The sequence below is a fragment of the Platalea leucorodia genome (genome assembly GCF_965183815.1).
Source record: "Platalea leucorodia genome assembly, chromosome: 8".
NCBI lineage: Eukaryota > Metazoa > Chordata > Aves > Pelecaniformes > Threskiornithidae > Platalea > Platalea leucorodia.
The window spans coordinates 20,716,562-20,735,306 of record NC_138830.1 but is presented as its reverse complement, the minus strand read 5'-3'; the positions used below and the strand labels follow the sequence as shown (position 1 = coordinate 20,735,306).

The 18,745-nt window shown below is 42.7% G+C and overlaps 1 protein-coding gene across 1 annotated transcript; it reads right to left on the bottom strand.

Moving 5' to 3' along the window:
* Positions 1-337: 337 nt before the first annotated feature.
* AP1S3 (adaptor related protein complex 1 subunit sigma 3) lies at positions 338-18,033 on the bottom strand (the record flags this gene model as incomplete). The annotated part of the gene is made up of 6 exons (XM_082319052.1): positions 338-630; positions 1,603-1,740; positions 2,684-2,792; positions 4,076-4,254; positions 16,366-16,512; positions 17,983-18,033. 6 exons carry the CDS (start codon positions 18,031-18,033, stop codon positions 595-597), a joined length of 660 nt encoding a protein of 219 aa, XP_082175178.1. The 3' UTR covers positions 338-594.
* Positions 18,034-18,745: the final 712 nt, after the last annotated feature.

The following is an 18,745-nucleotide window of genomic DNA, read 5'->3' as shown; positions in this document are numbered from 1 at the left end:
GCAGTCTTTTTAGCAGACTAGAGCAGAAAATAGAAGGAAGATAGTGAAAGAAAGGGGCTGGCCCAAAGTGAAGCAGATTTCTTCTTATACTAGATGGGTTAATCTTTTCAAAACAAGCTTGTGAAATCAGGGCCCACAACAATTTGGCTTTTAGAAAAAAAATTATTATTAGAGTAGAATAATCATTACATTCAAAATAATGGACATTTGTACAAAAGTAGAGTCATACGGTCAGCAGTGGACCAAAACTAGTAAAAAATACCTCTTCAAAGTACTGTCAGAGTAATATTTTATGATGACAAAACCCATAGCTAAAAGGCATAGTACAAAACAAGTGTTTAGTCCAGCAAGGAGAAGAGAAACTAGATCAAGGGTAATAACAACTCTGAGAAACTCATATGCACAGTAACACAAGTACAGAATTGTTAAACCCTGTGCTACATTAGCTGACCTTCATCTTCACCATTATACAAACAAACCCCTTTAGTTATTGCTTTTTGGTATTTCTCTGAGGATCTGGCACATTGGGAAGCAATTTCAGGAAGTGCATTTTACAGGTGCATACAGCAGTTCTCTCTCCAGGTAGTTTTAACATTAAAATGCAGGCTTGTTCATGTACTCTTCCACTGTCTGAAAAAAAAAAAAAAGAAAGAAACAACTGATACATTATGGAGCGGTACAGTAATGTTCAAACAAACCCTCTTGTCCTCTTTGAAGACAGCTGTAGTTTTGCATGGAGTTAATCAGATTAATTAAAATGTAGAAATAATTCTGCTTTAAAAACCTTTAACAGCATCTTAAGAGTGTGATCTTCAAATCACGACATACCACGGTTGTGGCTAAACTCATCATGCCTAGCTGGCCTTTGCACATAGCTGGCTTAGTTACACGTGCAAATGCCAGACCACTGTGAAAAACCACTCGACTCACATAGCGTGTCCCTAGCTAGTCCCACCAGCATGCTGCTTCCTCCAGTATTACAATAGATCCTTCACTACCTAGGAAAAAATGAAGTAAATCCATCACATTCAACTGCTTGTGCCATTCCTGGCTCACTGGTACACGATACAAAAGAGAATTCCTGCAGGGTTTTGAATAAAGGTTACATATCTGTGCCCTGCAGAAAAACTACACAGGTGTTTATGAATGAAAGTGGAGTTTGCCAGCAAATACTCATTCCAATTTTAAATGTTAATAGTAGGTCATCTGTTTCCAATACATTAGTGGAACAGAATAGATTTTTCTGTATTTATATATACATATGTACACATAAAATATAATCTTAGATTATATTCTTATATCAATATCTTAAATATGTCTTAAACTATTTAATATAATATCTGAGAAACTCTAGCAGTTATATTGCAAGAGAGCAACAGCAGTATATAAAGAGCATCCAGATGACTCTGCAAGATGCAAAAGGGTTGAATTGAAAGCTTATGTAACTGCTACCTTAACTGCCTTGTTGTACCTATTGAAACCAAACGTAAGACACATTTGGATAATTAAGTACCAGAAGTGCTTAGCTGTATTTTAAGCTCCTGTCAAACAAGGAAGATGTAGGAAGATTAGGTGTTTGCCTTTTGTCTTCCTTTGCCTTACCTCCTGCAACATGTCAGAGTCTTCTATGGCTTTCACTGCAGACCTCTTCGAAGTTTCTTGTACTTCTCCACCAATTATAAACTCATCAAGAATAAAATAAGCTTTTTCAAAATTAAAGATAATATCCAGCTCGCACACCTGCCAGAACAAAAGGGCACCCCACAATTAAATCACTTTTACAGCATTATAAGCACTACTGGGCCAAAAGTTGTTAAGATGATTAAATGTATTCAACATATGCGCTCTTGTGGCAGGTAGCAGGGTGAAAAAAGATACTGCATATTATATACTATTGCAGCTTCTGCACTTATTCTCTTTACATATATAGCCTAGACCTACAGCAAAGATATCCCATTTATTATATTTTATATAATACACTACATTCATACTGGTTTTCGGAGAACAAAGCTGACTTCCTAGCCTACTAACCTTATAATAGGTCTTATATATAGCTCTTGTGATATGGGTTATATAAGTTCACGCAGTTTCACCGAGCAAGACAAACTCCCAAACGCCAGCCACCTTTTTGTTTTGAGGCGGTACAAACGTGAGTCATGGCACAGTGATTTAAATAAGAGATTAATTAAGGTAGTGGGAACAATTTCAGAAATATTTATAGAAAAGATGGGTCTCTTGTAGTCTTTATAGAGTTACTGAAAGACTTATTTGGACCTTCTTCAGGTCTTTTCTTTAAAAAAAACCACTTTATCTTCTTCCTCTTTATATGTCCTTAATTGTTACACAATATTAGGAAACAAACAAAACCAGTATATCTGAAGATGTCAGGAGAGAGAATTACTGTCACCCAGGGTTTTTTTAAGTAATTTTCCTCAAGCTTTCTATTCCAAGATAGACATACAAAGTATTAAGATTAATTGAGGGGGGGGAGAAAGGATGGAAAAACAATCTTATGATAGTTTCAGCACTATTTTATAAAATATTCTAATAATGAATTTCACTCTGGATTGAGCAAGTGTATGGGGCAAGTAGTGCAGATGGAAAAAAAAGCAAAACAGCTTCAGAAAACTGTTTGTTTATCAGACAGCCAGGAATGCAGTCCATGGGAGAAAGTGAAACCTACGTTTCCAAAGTATCTGTCCAGAAGCTCTACGTATCGATGAACGACCTCTAGTGTCAGGAGCTCATTATCCTGGTCTTCTATTGCACAACAGAAATACAAACTAGCATACCTGGGGAAACAAAGGCAAAACCGTGAGCATGAACAGCTGGATCCTCAGTGCTCTGCTCGTCTCTTGGAAGTTATGCAAATGACAGTTAATGTCTATCTGGTCTCTAAAATAATAACTTACTTTCATTCTTATAGTGTCCCAGAGAACACTTTAAAAGATCAGATAATTTAAACAAATTACTAGTTTAGTTAGAAAAACAAACTCCACCCTTGGTAAAGTGGGATACCTCCAAGACCGGTCTTAATAAAACAAACAGTAAATTAGTAGTACTTTAAGGTCTCCCTCACCTGCTGCAATAGCACTACAGTAAGTGGGGTTACAGAATGTTGCTGCAGAATGTTACAGCTCTTTATTAAAAAATTAAAATAAAGGCAAAAATAAAGGTAGAAGGAGTTACACCTCAGCAAGCCTGCTGGCTATCAAATGACTGGAAGTGTTTTACATAGGGCCAGAAAGCATGAAACTGCTTGGACCAAACAATCTTCGTAACTAACCTGCAGCAAAACTTTATGTTTAAATCAACCCAAGATGGGAGTAACGATCTACCTCAGCTCTCTGGTGCTGTGGCTGGAGGCCCAACTTGTCACAGCATCTGGTCAGACATTTACACCCACCACTTCACAGCATGGAACTCAATTTTTGCTAAATGGGAGATGCTGCTTAATTTGTACAGTGTGCTGTACCTTAAGGTTACTCTTGTTTGCTGCAACTTTACAACAATTAACAGGCAGTTAATGCTAAGCATAGTGTACGTGGGGACCAGTGATCTGCTTGGAAAAGGAAATGGGAATTAACACTTTCCAGAGCAACAAATATTGGATTGAATATATTTATATTGAAATATAATTTCAAAGACAAAATTTGACAAAATGTTGGAAGTGCCTCAGAACAGTTCCTGCAACCTCCTGATGAGCCTGATAAAGCCCAGCACAGGTCTCAGCAGGCTACCTTGGGGAATTAGAAGAAGCAGTGAAGCCTAAAGCCTTCTAACAGAATTTCCACCACTAATACTTAATAGGTTACTCCCATTTTTCTCATTTGACAGACTGTACAAGTATTTTTCACCCCACAATTTACCCTGCCGATTTATCCAGGGACACTGTGCTAATTTATCCAGGGACACACATACACAGTTAGATTGCTAAGGGCAGGCTCCTACTAGCTTAGTCTAGCACTCTGGGTTTTGCTTGTTGCTTTTCTTAGAGTGAGCCTTTATTTTTCCTCTTCTAGCACATGTTATTTATATGAATAGTAATTATATGTTCTCATAAAATTACTCACACCTTTTGTAAACAAGCTTGAGGTCTTTCCAGTCAACAAAACTACATGTTTTCTGATTGCGAGACAAAATAATCTGAACAATTTCTCGAATGATCTTTTTCTTCTCTTTATCAGGTAGCGTCGTATACCATTTCTGAAGCCTTAATTTCCCCTGCCGACTGAACAGCAGTATAAAGTGTATCTAGAGTAAACAAAGCAACATGGTTAACGCCAAGGTCATGGCCAGAGAAGAGCATTCCTCTGCCTGACGCCGGAAATTTGTGAGATCTTAGCGAAGGCATCTCCAGCCCTGGCGTGACGTTTGAGCATCGCGCCAGTGAGGTCTGGGGGAGGCTGAGCGTGGGAGCAGAGTCTCCTCTTTCTTCCCCCGGCAGCACTCCCCTCCCTGTGGGACCTCTCCCCTACGCATCCCCTTTGCATCCTCTCCCACCCGTCCTCCCTTACCTTGTGCAAACAGCAGTTTTGCTTCCTGTTCTGCCACTTCCCCGGGGAACAAGAGGAGCATCACCACTTTGCAGTGGTGAGAAGAGGGCCCCAGCCCCTCCTCCAGCAAGATCAGACACCTTAGTGAAGGGAATAAAGGGCTGGGGAGATCAAGGATGCAGTGTGACACAAGACTAGAAATACGTGTACCTAGATAGTAATCATAATCACTAACAATTCTGGTATTGCACTATTCCAGGTCATAAACAAAGCAGCATGTTCCTAGAAGAGGCTATAAGGAGCAGAAGAAACCAACTACTTTGGAAAAGGAGCTTGACTAGTTTTACTACAGAAATCACCAGATTATGAAACACAGATGACTGTGATGACAAAGGACAGACCTCAGTGACCAAGGATATTACGTTAAATAAAGCACGATATGTACGCTGTTCTAAAATTTCAATTTTAAAGCTAGTCATAAATTTACATTGTTTGACCCATGATTTTTTCATGCTTAGCACTAGCAGTATTATCGAAATACAGAAGTGCTAGCTTTTAAATACCAACGGGCCTTTGGGAGAAAAGTATCAATTCACATTTATACAAATACTTTTATTAGCAGATTAAATAAGTCTTTAAGCAGTACAGCAAGTCCTCTACCCACAGCATGGAAATGGCTTTGAGAATGCAGGAAATCTATCTGAGGATGACATCCATCTCAACGGGGCGTCCTCTGCTAAATGGAAAAAAAAAAACCAACAAAAAAACCCCAAAAAACTAGTGGGGATAGAGATACTGAAGACACTGCTAACGGCCCTGCTTTTGACAGGCATCCCCATCGCTTTCTCACCAGTACCAATGCTTGGAGGCCAGGGACTTGCAGGAGGAATGTCTAACCGTAGACACAACCATGTGCATGATGACAGGCACGCTGCCACTTGCCCGTGCAGAGACAAGGCTTCCCCTGATGCTAGGAGGACCAGGGAGAAGCACAGGAGCCTCATTTTCTTCACTTGCTCCCAATTCTTGCAAACTCCCAACAGAAGAGCTGGGAGGTCCCTTGCTACATCCCCGTTCTTCCCTATAGCTTCTCAGTCTACACCCTAATCCCTTCCCCCTCTTGTTTCCTAGTCCAGCTTATTGCTGTACCTATACTTCCCCATCACTCCGTCTCCCCAGTGAGGATTAAAGTTAATGTTCACAATTGCTATCAAGATTACAATGCAGATTTCTGTAAAGACGAAATCATTCTACACTCTCGTGAAGTCCAAGCAGAGAAGTGCACCAGAGAAGCTTCTCCGTAAAACAAAACAAAACATTAAAACCCCAAAAAAACCCAACAACAAAAAACCAAGCTACTGGATTTTAAACAAAGTATTCGTTCATAATTCAGAACCATTCTCTAGCTATTAAGTCACACAGTTGTTGAGTAATCCAGAGATAAGTTCTGACTATATTGAGAAAGACTTTAAATGTGGGATCATCTTAGGAAAAGGCGCACTGTTTTATTCATATGTGCCTGTGGCAGGACCTACTGCTGGAAATATGGCTCTTGCCATCATTAGTCTAATGCGCTTGATAAAATTACAAGGATTTTGTAGCTGCCTTTTGTTGAGTCCTGTAATACTCTCCAGATGAGCTTGCTAAATAAAAACAATTATGCTGCTGGCAGTACATGTGGCCTGATTACAGTGAAGATCAAAACACCATGTTCTTGCCTTTCTCTGTTCATATTACCAACCGGGTTTTGACATGGTAATATTCCAGCTGTCAGGGTCACCCCTTCCCAGTAGCTGAAGGGACAGTACTTAGTGTCCATACACGTGTCCACTGAGAAAATCTGCGTGAAAGAAAGACTATTTTGCTTGCTGTGCAGCACATTAACTCCAAAGCCTTTGTAAAGATGAGTGCATTTTGAAAAGCAGAGTGTAGGTTCTGCAGATAAGAGCAGCAGGTCAGTGGGTGTCCATTTAAAAGCAATCCGGCACAGGTAGCAGCTATTTGATAAACAAATTTCTAAAAATACGGTGAATCAGATAGGAGAGGATGATCAGATTTGATTGAAAATGGAGGGAATTAGTCAATGAATCCCTATTAAAAGCTGATAGCATGTTCAGCATAACAAGATCATGCTGTTTGAGACATCCTCAGGAAGAAATATATTTGCCTGCAGTGCTTCAATAGGGAAAGATAATGAAAGGGTATTCTGGTTTCGGTACAGCTGTTGGACCCAACAGACCTTAAATCTGAGTGCCTGCAGGTAGAATCATAGAATCGTTAAGGTTGGAAAAGACCCTTAAGATCATCGAGTCCAACCATTAACCTATCACTGCTAAGTCCATCACTATACCATGTCCTCGAGCACCACATCTATCCGTCTTTTAAATACCTCCAGGGATGGAGACTCAACCACTTACCTGGGCAGCCTGGTCCAATGCTTGACCACCCTTTCGGTGAAGAAGTTTTTCCTAATATCCAATCTAAACTTCCCCGATGCAGCTTGAGGCCATTGCCTCTTGTCCTATCACTTGTTACTTGGGAGAAGAGACTGACCCCCACCTCGCTACAGCCTCCTTTCAGGTAGTTGTAGAGAGCAATAAGGTCTCCCCTCAGCCTCCTCTTCTCCAGGCTAAACAACCCCAGCTCCCTCAGCCGCTCCTCCTAAGACTTGTGCTCCAGACCCTTCACCAGCCTCGTTGCCCTTCTCTGGCCACGCTCCAGCACCTCGGTGTCCTTCTTGTAGTGAGGGGCCCAAAACTGAACACAGTACTCGAGGTGCGGCCTCACCAATGCTGAGTACAGGGGCACTATCACCTCCCTGGTCCTGCTGGCCACACTATTCTTGATACAGGCCAGGATGCCATTGGCCCTCTTGGCCACCTGGGCACACTGCTGGCTCATGTTCAGGCAGCTGTCAGCCAACACCCCCGGGTCCTTTTCAGCCAGGCAGCTCTCCAGCCACTCCTCCCCAAGCCTGTAGCGTTGCATGGGGTTGTTGTGACCCAAGTGCAGGACCCGGCACTGAGCATTCTTGAATCTCATGCAGTTGGCCCCAGCCCAACGATCCAGCCTGTCCAAGTCCCTCTGCAGGGCCTTCCTACCCTCCAGCAGATCGACACTTCCACCCAGCTTGGTGTCATCTGCAAACTTACTGAGGGTGCACTCAATCCCCTCATCCAGGTCATCAATGAAGATGTTGAACAGGACTGGCCCCAGTACTGAGCCCTGGGGAACACCACTCGTGACCAGCCGCCAACTGGATTTGACTCCATTTACCACCACTCTCTGGGCTCGGCCGTCCAGCCAGTTTTTAACCCAGCGCAGAGCGCACTTATCCAAGCTGTGAGCAGCCAGCTTCTCCAGGAGAATGCTGTGGGAGACAGTGTCAAAGGCCTTACTAAAGTCCAGGTAGACAACATCCACAGCCTTCCCCTCATCCACTAAGCGGGTCACCTTGTCACAGAAGGAGACCAGGTTAGTGAAACAGGATCTCCCTTTCATAAACCCATGCTGGCTGAGCCTGATCCCCCAGTTGTCCCACACGTGCTGCATAATGGCACTCAAGATCATCTGCTCCATGACCTTCCCCAGCACTGAGGTCAGGCTGACAGGCCTGTAGTTCCCCGGATCCTCCTTCCGACCCTTCTTGTAGAAGGGCGTCACATTTGCTAGCTTCCAGTCATCTGGGACCTCCCCGGTTGACCAGGACTGCTGATAAATGATGGAGAGTGGCTTGGCCACTATATAATACATATATGTCCAGGAGAGCGACCTTATGCCTCTAAAAGGTTAAATACCAACAAGTCAGGGAATTACTGTGAATATTACCACCATTTTCTGCTGATTAGTTTACTTCAGGATGTTATGCTTCACCCACAGGAAAGTGAACTGCTCTCTTTAAAATTGCTTTGAAAACTCCACGGTTTCTTATAAAGATGCAGTTGATGTTTCACCAACACTTTCACGAGCAGAGGCAACATGCTTTGCAATCAAAAAACATCCATTAATGCTCTTAAACGCATGAAGATTTGTACACGAGCTTCAAAAATCCTATCTTTTGGGTCTCCCATCCCACACTGTTTCATATGCAGAATATAACTGCATACCTCGTAAGACAATTTTACTGTTATAGAAATATATACAGCTAGAAAATAGGTAAGAGCCTCTGCTGTAGTCCATTTCTAATTTTACAGTCTGCGGCAAAAGAGCATACCCTCAAGCCTAGGTACATACTACTGGCCAGCTGAGAGCTCCTGTAGCAAAACAACATATTAGAAAGTTGCGGATACTTAGAAGAAAAAATAATGTAGCTTTTTTTTCCTCTTTTGACTCTTCTTCCTTTTTCTAATTTCTAAAGTCCATTCGATCTGGGGAACTCTGTAGGAGGTAAAAAATATTACATTCTCAAGAGGTTAAATGGCTTAATTCCTGTAAGCATAAGCATCCAATTACTATAGACGTTTCATTCAGTTCAGCTTTGCTCTGCCCACCCACACTGACATGATACAACACATTCCTCATTCTCATAGCTCTGTTCATTACAGCTCACTGGAAAGATTTTGATGCGTCAATAAACCTGGAAATGTTGAAGTACTGCACAAACACAAATCTAGCAGCTCATCTGTTCCTTGCTCCTTGGATTGTGAAAACATATTTGCTTTCCTACAGTGCTAATGACAAGATGGATGTTGATGAAGGAATTTTTGCTTGGTTTTCAGCAGCCCAACTACAAATCGAGGTAGATTGTCCTGCAATGTTTTATTCATCTTTAAAAGTTCTAATTCCAGAGGAAAACAAAGGCAAATGACTCGCTTCAAGCAAAACACCTTTGAAGCAGGGTGCTTGGTTTCCTTTCCTGCCATTCTAGGGCGTGCTGGCTGTGACTAACAATCACCAGACCCAGGGGCGATGCCAGAGGGAATTTTTAGGTCCGAGCCCGAGTGGGTTGGGATGGGGAGTGCAGTTCCTCTGAGCATCGGCTGCCTTCACATGCAGAGTCTGTAGGAGACAAGCTTTGGTCTGGGAGATGAGTGTAATTTGATTAGCTTGTTTTACTGAATCAGACCCAATCACCTACAGTACTGTGCAAAATGAACTCCATAAATGTCAGTAAGTAGCCTAAATGACTGCATTTTATATATTTGTAGGCCACTATTTTCTACTTGGAAAAATAGTTGGGTTTTTTTGTTTGTTTGCTTTTTAAATCAAGCATTTAAACCAGATTTCTAAACCTGAACTCTATCCCCTTCTCAGGCATCTCTGAATCAATTGCAGCTGTAAGTTACACAACAGGTCAGAAAGTTACGGCGCCTTCTGTTTTATCGAGATCTCAAAACTGTACCAGGATAACAAACACCCCCCTTAGTTTCAAGGCTACAAAAAAATCAAATGCTAGACTTTGACATGAAATAATTTAACAGTAAATAGAACAGACATCGAAAATGCAAAATACAGAAGGTTTGCATGTTCACAAACAGCAAACGTAAGAGAAATATGTAAAACTAATGCACACTGTGATTTTTTTCCCCACCTTCCTTGGGAGACCTTTCCCTCCTTTTGCTTATGGGCTGTCGTGATCTGATAAGCAGCTCACCCAAGCCTGTCTCCTGGACTGTTCCCTGCCAAGACTGGAGGTCCCCTTCGGTGCAGCCTTCCCCAGTATTTGGCCATTTCCAACTCCAGACTGATCAAACACTTTACAGTTGGCTCACCGGTTTCAAACTCGGATCATTCATTGCTTTTACAGAGGTTTTAAAACTTAGCCTAATCTGTGCTGCAATGTTTAGTACAACTATCTAAAGGACTCCAGACTATATTCTATTGCATACAGAACAAACCACCTGTAGGGATATCAAATAAAGATGACTACACGGGAAGACAAAAGTGGCTTTCCTGACTCCCGGGGTCATTTCTCCAGTTTACTGTCCAATGACATAAACATGTAAAATATGCCACATTTCTTCCTGCGAGGTGAATTCCAAGGGTCAATGCAGCAAGGCTCTAATTCACCCCACTGTGAGAAGAATGCACGCTAGAAATGCTTCTCCTCCTCCCGTAATTCAACCTGCACAACACTGGCCGACTGGTTTCAAACCTGTTCTGTGGCATCTGGCTGCTCCAGGTCCCTCGGTGGGAGAGGAGAACAGGGAAATGGGAGGACTCCAAGGAGCCTAAGGGGAGGGAAGGCAGAAGAGGAGATGGCAGGTGGAAGACTGCGGAAAGCAAGCACCCTTCTCTTTTGTGGGTGCTTGGTTTGGGCAAGGGTTTCCTCAGCTACACAGTGCTCTCACTCCAGCAGCACTGGGTTTAGACTCTGCTTCAGCTGTAATCTCTCCAAATTCAGTTAAGAGCTCTCCCAAATCAAAGTCACCTTTATAAAACAGAAAGATTCCTGAAATTCACAAGTTAACTAAAATTTGCAAGTTAGTAATTACTATCCTAAAACAGCCAGCTTGGCAGAACTCTGAAACTCTGAGTTTTCCTTAAAAAATTCCCGTTTAAGCCTGCTGCTGCCAGTAGGGCAACAGGCAATATAGAACATGCTAATAAAGAAAAACTCATGGACCACATAAAAAGGGAAATGGGACGCGAAAAGCCACACCTTCGGCTGCTGACATGACAACGGCTGCTGACAGAAGCCTAGCGAAAACCAGACTGACTGGCTGTACCTGGTGGAAAGAAGTGACTTTTTATCATAAAGTTCTCTTTTAACTTATTCTGACTCCCTTGAAGTCTGCTTGATCTTCTGGCACTGTTTTAGTCTAGCTGAGTTCATATTCTGCTTATCTTTTACTATTTTTCATTCCATCCTCCAATATGAGAGAATATATTTCCCAACATAGACAGCTGTCCAGAATTTTTTTATTAGTATTTATTTTTACATCAAATCTGAAAATCAACAAAACCTACTTTCTGTTTTAAAAAGTATGAACATCCAAATTATTCCAGCCATTAGCTATCTTTTTACTCCAAAACATTTGAAGAATAAAAAAAAATCCTTTTAGTTTTTGCTTTGTTCAGTGGTTTTTTTGGAGGAAGGGAAGTAAATACTGAATTTTTTTTTCCAAAAAAAAAATGAATAGCTATACTGTGAACACACAGATGGTTTGGAATGCCAGGCGTTTAGGGTGAAATGAGAAAGACATACTGAACGGACAACTATTGACCTAATGTATTAACAATCTAGCCACATCAGGAAGCGACAGAATAATAACACACTCAAGTATAGGTATTTTGGTATTCTGCTGCTGCACGAAGTCCCCATCTGGCTACTGACCTTTAATATATACACTCTGGGGTCTTAGGGACTTTTAAAGCAATTATGTAAAATCCAAAACAGGCTACTTTATTAAAAATATTCCTTTCCCTACTTTTTTACTCTGTTACTAAAACTTTTATTCACAGCAATGCAGAAGCTGACAGATATGTTTGTTAAATATTGTAGAATATCAGCTTTAAAATTCAAAACATGTACTTAGTCTGTATGATGTAAGCAAATAAGAAAAAAGAAAATAAGTGAAAAAACAGTAACACAAGAATACCGAAGTAGTGTATTGCTGCCTAACTGGCACAGAACTCTTTCTCGCTTAATCTCCATTAGGAACATTTCTGAACAATTTCCCCTAAACAATACATCCAAAGTCCACGCAATAAAAGCTGTGCCAGATCATTACAGGCACACATGACTATAGTTACACATTGATTTTATGCTTTTCATGATGCAGAAGTCACCCTTATCTTAGTACTGAAGATTTTAAATTGACCAGTGTACTAGCATTTAAAGGATATTTACACCATATAGTATTGATCCAGCCAACAACCTTCTTGATAGCCTCACTTGAGTTAAATAAAACTATAATCAAAACAGTATAGCTGAGCTCAAGTTCTGAACCAAAAACATCTTGAAGCTCCTCACTTCTGACCCCTACCTAAGGATCAGGAAACAAAGCTCAAGGAAGCTGTAAGTGCCTCCCCCCCAAGCTCCCTCCAGCTCTGCTCCTGCTTATCGCTGCCCCTAGCAGGTCCAGTCCTCCCAACCTTGGCTCATTTCTCATAAACTGGTAGCATTCCTTCAACAACATCCTCCCTACAGTACAGGCGTGCTTGGGCCTCCTCCTCACAGGACGCCGCGCGTCCCACCAACAGCAACGCTGCGTTTCCAGCACCTCTCCGGAGAGGAGAGGCAGCGCAGCTTTCCAAGACAGCTCCTAAGATGCAGATGCAGGCAATAACATCCCGTTTTTACAGAGGATAATTACTCTCAAGATTTCTTAAATCAGTGCTTTTTTATTCCTTCAAGTGGAATTACTCCAGTTTCTAGGCAATACGCAAGAGCAGATCCAGTCAGGGAGTTTGCATAAAACCTGCCTCAAACTCTGCAATTTGAGAGCAGGTCAGTGACTGCACTACAGCCATGTGAACCAGAGAGACGGCACTCACATCTTCAGTCTCGGCTCCGGGGACAGACAGCTGCAGGGATGCTAGCTGGCTGACCTTACAGAAAGCAGCGCAATTTGAAGACATTCAAAACAATTATTAACTAGGTAATCACATCCCTTCTGCCTCCTGGGCTGGGCTCTCAGAGGTGTTTTATTTGTTTATACATTCTTGGGTGGCAGTGGAAATCTTCATTAGGTTACTATAAGGAGAAGGAGACCGGGGCAAGGCTTAACAAGCTGCTGAGAGCTAGCCCTAATTCACTATAGCCCCAGTGTACCTTACAGTCACAAGAAGCCATCTTCCCAGTCTGTTCCTTGAACACCTGGTAAAGAAACAGAGCTAAAATCTAGCCCAATGGACTCTGGCAAAAGGTGCAGCCTCTTTTATTCTCATTTCCAGTTTGTCTTATCAGGTATTTGCAAAGCCCTGCTACGCGAAGGCACTGCAGTGCCTCAGACCTTTCAAGGAACAAAGTTAAAAAGCTTTGCCCTGGGAAAGGGTGGGCACACCAGAAGGTGACGGTTTCCCCGGCTCCTCAGCCAGCTGACAGATAGTGCTTCAGCCTGGGGACGCCCGTGCCTGGTGGAGCAGGAACACTGCAGGTCTGCAGCAGCATCACACCCATTCCTCTAGCTCCCAATAAAGACACTCACGGAAAACCTGAGCTCTGGAAGATACCAAAGATAGATGTGAGTTAAGATCACATTTGTGAATGACTCCGGAAAAGCACGGCAGTAATTTCTCGGAAACACTGAAGCATTTCGTTTAGGCATTTTCAAGAGAGAAATTCTCAATTTTCCCTTTTAAATTGGCATTTTTTCCTTAAGGTAAAAAAACAACATGGATTTAAACATAAAAGAAGCAACCATTGCTTACAGAAGGAAGGGCCAGAGCACAGGATCTCACAAAATGCTTTATGTTGGCCCAAAATTTAGCCTCCAGAATGAAAAAGTGGACCAAAAATTAGTTCTGCTATTCATCCAGGTCTTGCCATGAGACTTGGAGGAAAGGAAATGCCTGAGGTACTGCCCCCTTCCCCATCCCCATCTCCTGAGCCCAGTGGCTGTTGAGTTATGAGAGTTTCATGTAGCCATTCCATGGCTTTTCTAGAGCTCAGAGCAGACAGGCAGACACCCACCCAACAGTTCATCTGTTCTCCCTTCCAGCATGCAGCATTGCAAGACAAAGACACAATGTGCTAAATTTCTGCGTTTTCTTCAAACAAAAATTATTCCATTTCTCATTCCTTTGTGGTTTATGTCTATCACTTGCCTCAGGGGACTAAGCAGAGGGTGATGACCATGCAGGAGTTCCTGTGCTCATTAACAAGCCATTGAGAACTGCAAGTGTCTGAGCAAAACTACCTTCAAACTCCAACTGCAAGCAGCAAGGCAACAGGCATTTACTGGCTGGTGAAGAGGGACTTTAATGCCCTCTCTTCTCGGGTCTGAACACAGGATAGCAGATGGACATCCTACACAAATTCAGCAAGTGTGACAAGAAAAAAGAGACTGGTGCATAAAGTACCTTGGGTTACGTCTGCGATATTGAGAAACATAAATCCAGGACATGCTAGGCCAGAAAGACATGTCAAGTTTCCCTTCAAACACACACATGTATTCCCTTCAAACACACACAGTGCATGCATACACCCAAAGCGGCCGAGTAAATGCAGATGACAGCCTGCAGGAGTAGGACAGTAGGGAAATGAATGGGCAGGGATGGTAATTAGTAGTTCTGCATATGTGACACAAAGAATTCTTTTTACAGGAGTAGTACGGTTTTAATTTAGGCATCACTGGAAAGACTACAACTGGCTCACATAAATGCCTGATGTATACGCCGAAGCATAAATCTTCCAAGTACTTTGGGGAGGAGCAGCTCTACCTGCCCTCCCTGACCCACCAGTTTCCTCAGTACTTTCATAATTTTGTCCCTTTGCTGCTCTTGCACATAACTGATGCCTTCAGAAGGTCTATGGGATGGTTTATAAAGCATGGGATTTTGAAGTAATTAGTGTAAAGACACAGAAAAGCAGCAAATATTTTACATGGTCCACATGCTTGGCAGCATTTTCTTGCCTCCTCATAGCCGCAGCTGCCCATTATTTCTCCAGCCCTCTTCCTGCATTTGCCTACCCCAGATGCCATGGCTTTCTCCAAAGCCCTCCAGGCACTCCACATCCTAGTAACTCCTGGCTCTGAGACATGCCTACAATTTCCTTATTTGTGAGTGAAAATATTAAAAAAAAAAGACTTAAGCAAAGAATCAGCAGATGATTTATCATAACATTTCTTTTGCTTTCTGGAAATAAGCTTATTACCCAGAGACAGTAAAGTGTGCATCGCAATTACTGCATAGCCAGCCAGTCCAGAGCGGTCTCTAGTACAACAGCGACAATCTGTAATGATAGTGAGTACTTGAGAGAGAACATCCAAAACTGGAAGAGGATCACATCAACAGTCAGAAATTACAGGCTTCCTGAGAAGAACCCTAAAAAACATCTTTCCTAGCAAATCCCACAAAATGGTATTCAAAAGTCCAACCGAATGACAGGGAGTAACTGAACACCAAATTACGGACCGCCCCCTGAGCAGTACTCTGATCTGAGCAGAAGGGGAGAGCATAAGTAACAGGGCATGTGTAAAATCATTCTGGTAGTCGTGTCTCCAAGAACCACAGGTTTAAGGATTCAGGGCCAGAAACCGGATCCAGACAACCCACCTGTGGACCCATCCTCTGTGAACCACTTAACTGCTCGGACATCCACAGCACCCTTGGCAGTGGATTAACAACATTCATCTACACCATGTGAAAAAGTATTCCCTTTTGTTTTCTTTACATTTAGTGCCTAAAAATTTCATAGGATGTGCCCTGACTCTTCCTTGTAGCAACCATTCTTTATAGCGTTCATGATTTCATGCATTTCTATCACTTCCCCTGTAGTCATCTCTTTCCAAGCTGAAAAGTCTATCTACTCAGGATCTTCTAGAAAGGATGCCATTCCATTACCATTATCTACTCCCACATTAATAGTTAACTACAAGATAAATAAACAAAGAAATACCATATGGACTTTCTTTTTTTCCATGTAGAACACTGCCTCAAACAAAAAGAATCATTTATTTGTAATTCTCTGTCCTTCCCTCATCTATTCTAATCTGCTGCCCTTCTTGCCTTTCAGAGGTAAATGCCTAGAGGCAAAGTTCATCATCTTTGCTAGGCCAATACACAGCTGTATCACAGAGTGGAAAAAAGCAGTTATTCTTCAAACTGTAGATAGTAAATTCTGTGCAGCATTGAAAATATCTTTTGCTGATCTGTGTCTATTTTAACAATTAAGGGCACTGAGACTGTTGGTGAGGTCAATATTCAAAATAGCTGAGAGTTCATTTCCAAACACCAGGCAGGCGTCAGCAGCTGCAGTCACCTCAACTAATATTTCCACCCAAGCTTCTAGATCAGTGGCTGGTACCGAATGTCTTGCTAAGAGGAAACAGTGCTTGCCAACTCCTTTTCTATTCAGGCCAAATACATTTTTAGAGCCCCTGTGCTCAATGGGATTCTTTTGATCTTTCTCTCCAGGATTTCAGATCATGCCCACAAGTACTAATTTTTCTTCCTGTACCAATGAGCAGCACAGGTAGGAGGGAAGCAGGCCCTTTACTGTGCAGGCACCAATTCTGCACTCAAAGCTACACGACCAGAGCCATGTGCTGTCATTAAAGTAATACTGATAACACCGAGGTGGCAGTAGGATCAAGGCGTTGCAACACGTATAGGCATGAAAGACTACAGCAACACATGCCCTTAGGGAAACTAATCATTTTTTCCTCTCTGCTCTCTCCTTGCTCTTCAACTTTGCTGAGACAGCAGTCCTTCAGGACATGTTTCTCTGCAGCACCCATACATGTCAGGGAGCAGAATTCAGTCTCTTTTCTAAAAAGTCTTTTTTTCTCACATGTCACAAAATAGCAGCCGGGAAGAAAAGCTGTCTTTCTCAGCAGGATGTGAAGTTTGCTTTGCTAAACAGACTCTTTCCTGAAACTTCCCTGGAAATCTGCAACAGAGCAAACAATTGAAACAACCCTCTTGCTAAGACACGGTACCCTTTGCACAAGTACCTTCCATTCAGATCTCAAAACACAGAAAAAAGTTGGCAAGCACGACTGTCATTCCAAACCAGAGGAACCAATCTATGTAGAGTTTAAATGACCTATTCAAAGTTCTTCGCTCATGAGCCTGAAAAAGGCTTATTCTTGGTGTGTAACCCAGTAACCCTTATTTCTTGACACATAACCCCATGTAGCAACCCCTTCACAGAGACTGGATGACAGAGGAATTTTAAGTGAAAGAGCACCCTGACACAAGCACCCTTTCATCAGCACTGGTTCTACAACAGGAGAATGGGGTGAGGCTGACGGCACTAGTTAACGTAATAATGCCAGCAAGGGTTTGTACTATGACCTCAGAAAAGGGAAAAAAAAATTATTAATTGTAAGAATGCACACTCACCTTATAAAATTATAACAATCAATACAGCAGACAGTCTTCAAATTGCCAATAAGCAGCACTATTGTAAGCAGCGCTCCCCTGGGACCATGGTGAGTGCTTTGAAAACTGGCATTTGTGAAGTGCATGCATCAGGGAGAGTTCTGAGATCAGCTTCCCTGAAATCAGCTCCCATATTTACTGACCTTCAAGGGCAAAATAGGAACTCCAGTTGTTTACATAAGCTTTACCCGAGGGAAGTGGATATGCAGGGCTGTCTCAGGGTGTAACCAGAAAGGTTGTATCTATATGAGGACTTAAGGTGTGGAGACTGCATTGCCATCTGTAAATTCATTACTGTGCATATTCTATTTGCAAATGTAATGACAGGTACACCTTTCTAAATACACTAGACTAACACATATTTAGCATTGTGGCTAACCCACTGAAAAGAAACAACATAGCTCTGCCTTTGAGGATAGAGACAAACAACAAAACTTGGCCTCCGATGAAGGAGTTGGGAGACTTCTGTTCAGCTGCACTGCCAGTAACTGACATCACGGATGCACACAATAGGCAAACTGTGCAAGACAGCAGCTCGGGGCATGCTCGCAGAACCTGCCCCAAGTCTGAATTATCAAGCAGCAAGATGGTTTCTCAATTAAGAGGCACCACTGACCATCTTACTGCTTGAGAGCCCACAGTCCTCCTTGGGGAAAATCTAGCCATTATTCTGAGGATATTGGTCATCACGCTTAACAAAAGAGAATAACCACGGCAACCTTTTCTGATCCCAGCAAACCACCACCAAGCACAGCACTGGAGAGCCAAAGGGCCTCCCTCCCAGGATCCTGCCTCTCAGCCCTGTAACCTGAAGGGCTGCTGCCCCCTTCCAAGCTAAAACAAGCCGCTGCTGCCGCCTCCGCCCAGCCCTGGAGCCGGGTCGCACATGTAGCCTGGTTGCCAATAGACAACGTACAAGGAACAGAACCAGACCCATAGGCTCTCTTGCAGACGCATTACTTGATGGAAAGGCAGAGCTAAGTCCCTACAACCCCCACGAGATCAGGCAGTTGAGCAGAGGCACCCGAGCTGGGGGCAAGGCTGATGCCCAAGCTCTCCACTTACCCAGCACCAGGGAGTACACGTGGGGAAAAGCTCTTCCCAATGCTCCTGTCACGAGAAAACCCACTGCCCAACACTGCCCCGGCTTTGACACCAGAGCCAGCCAAAAGACACAGATCCGTATGAAACCACATTCGATCCTTCTCCAGGCACTGGAGCAGACTTGAACCTCAGCTCCTCAAGTTACAGGAAGA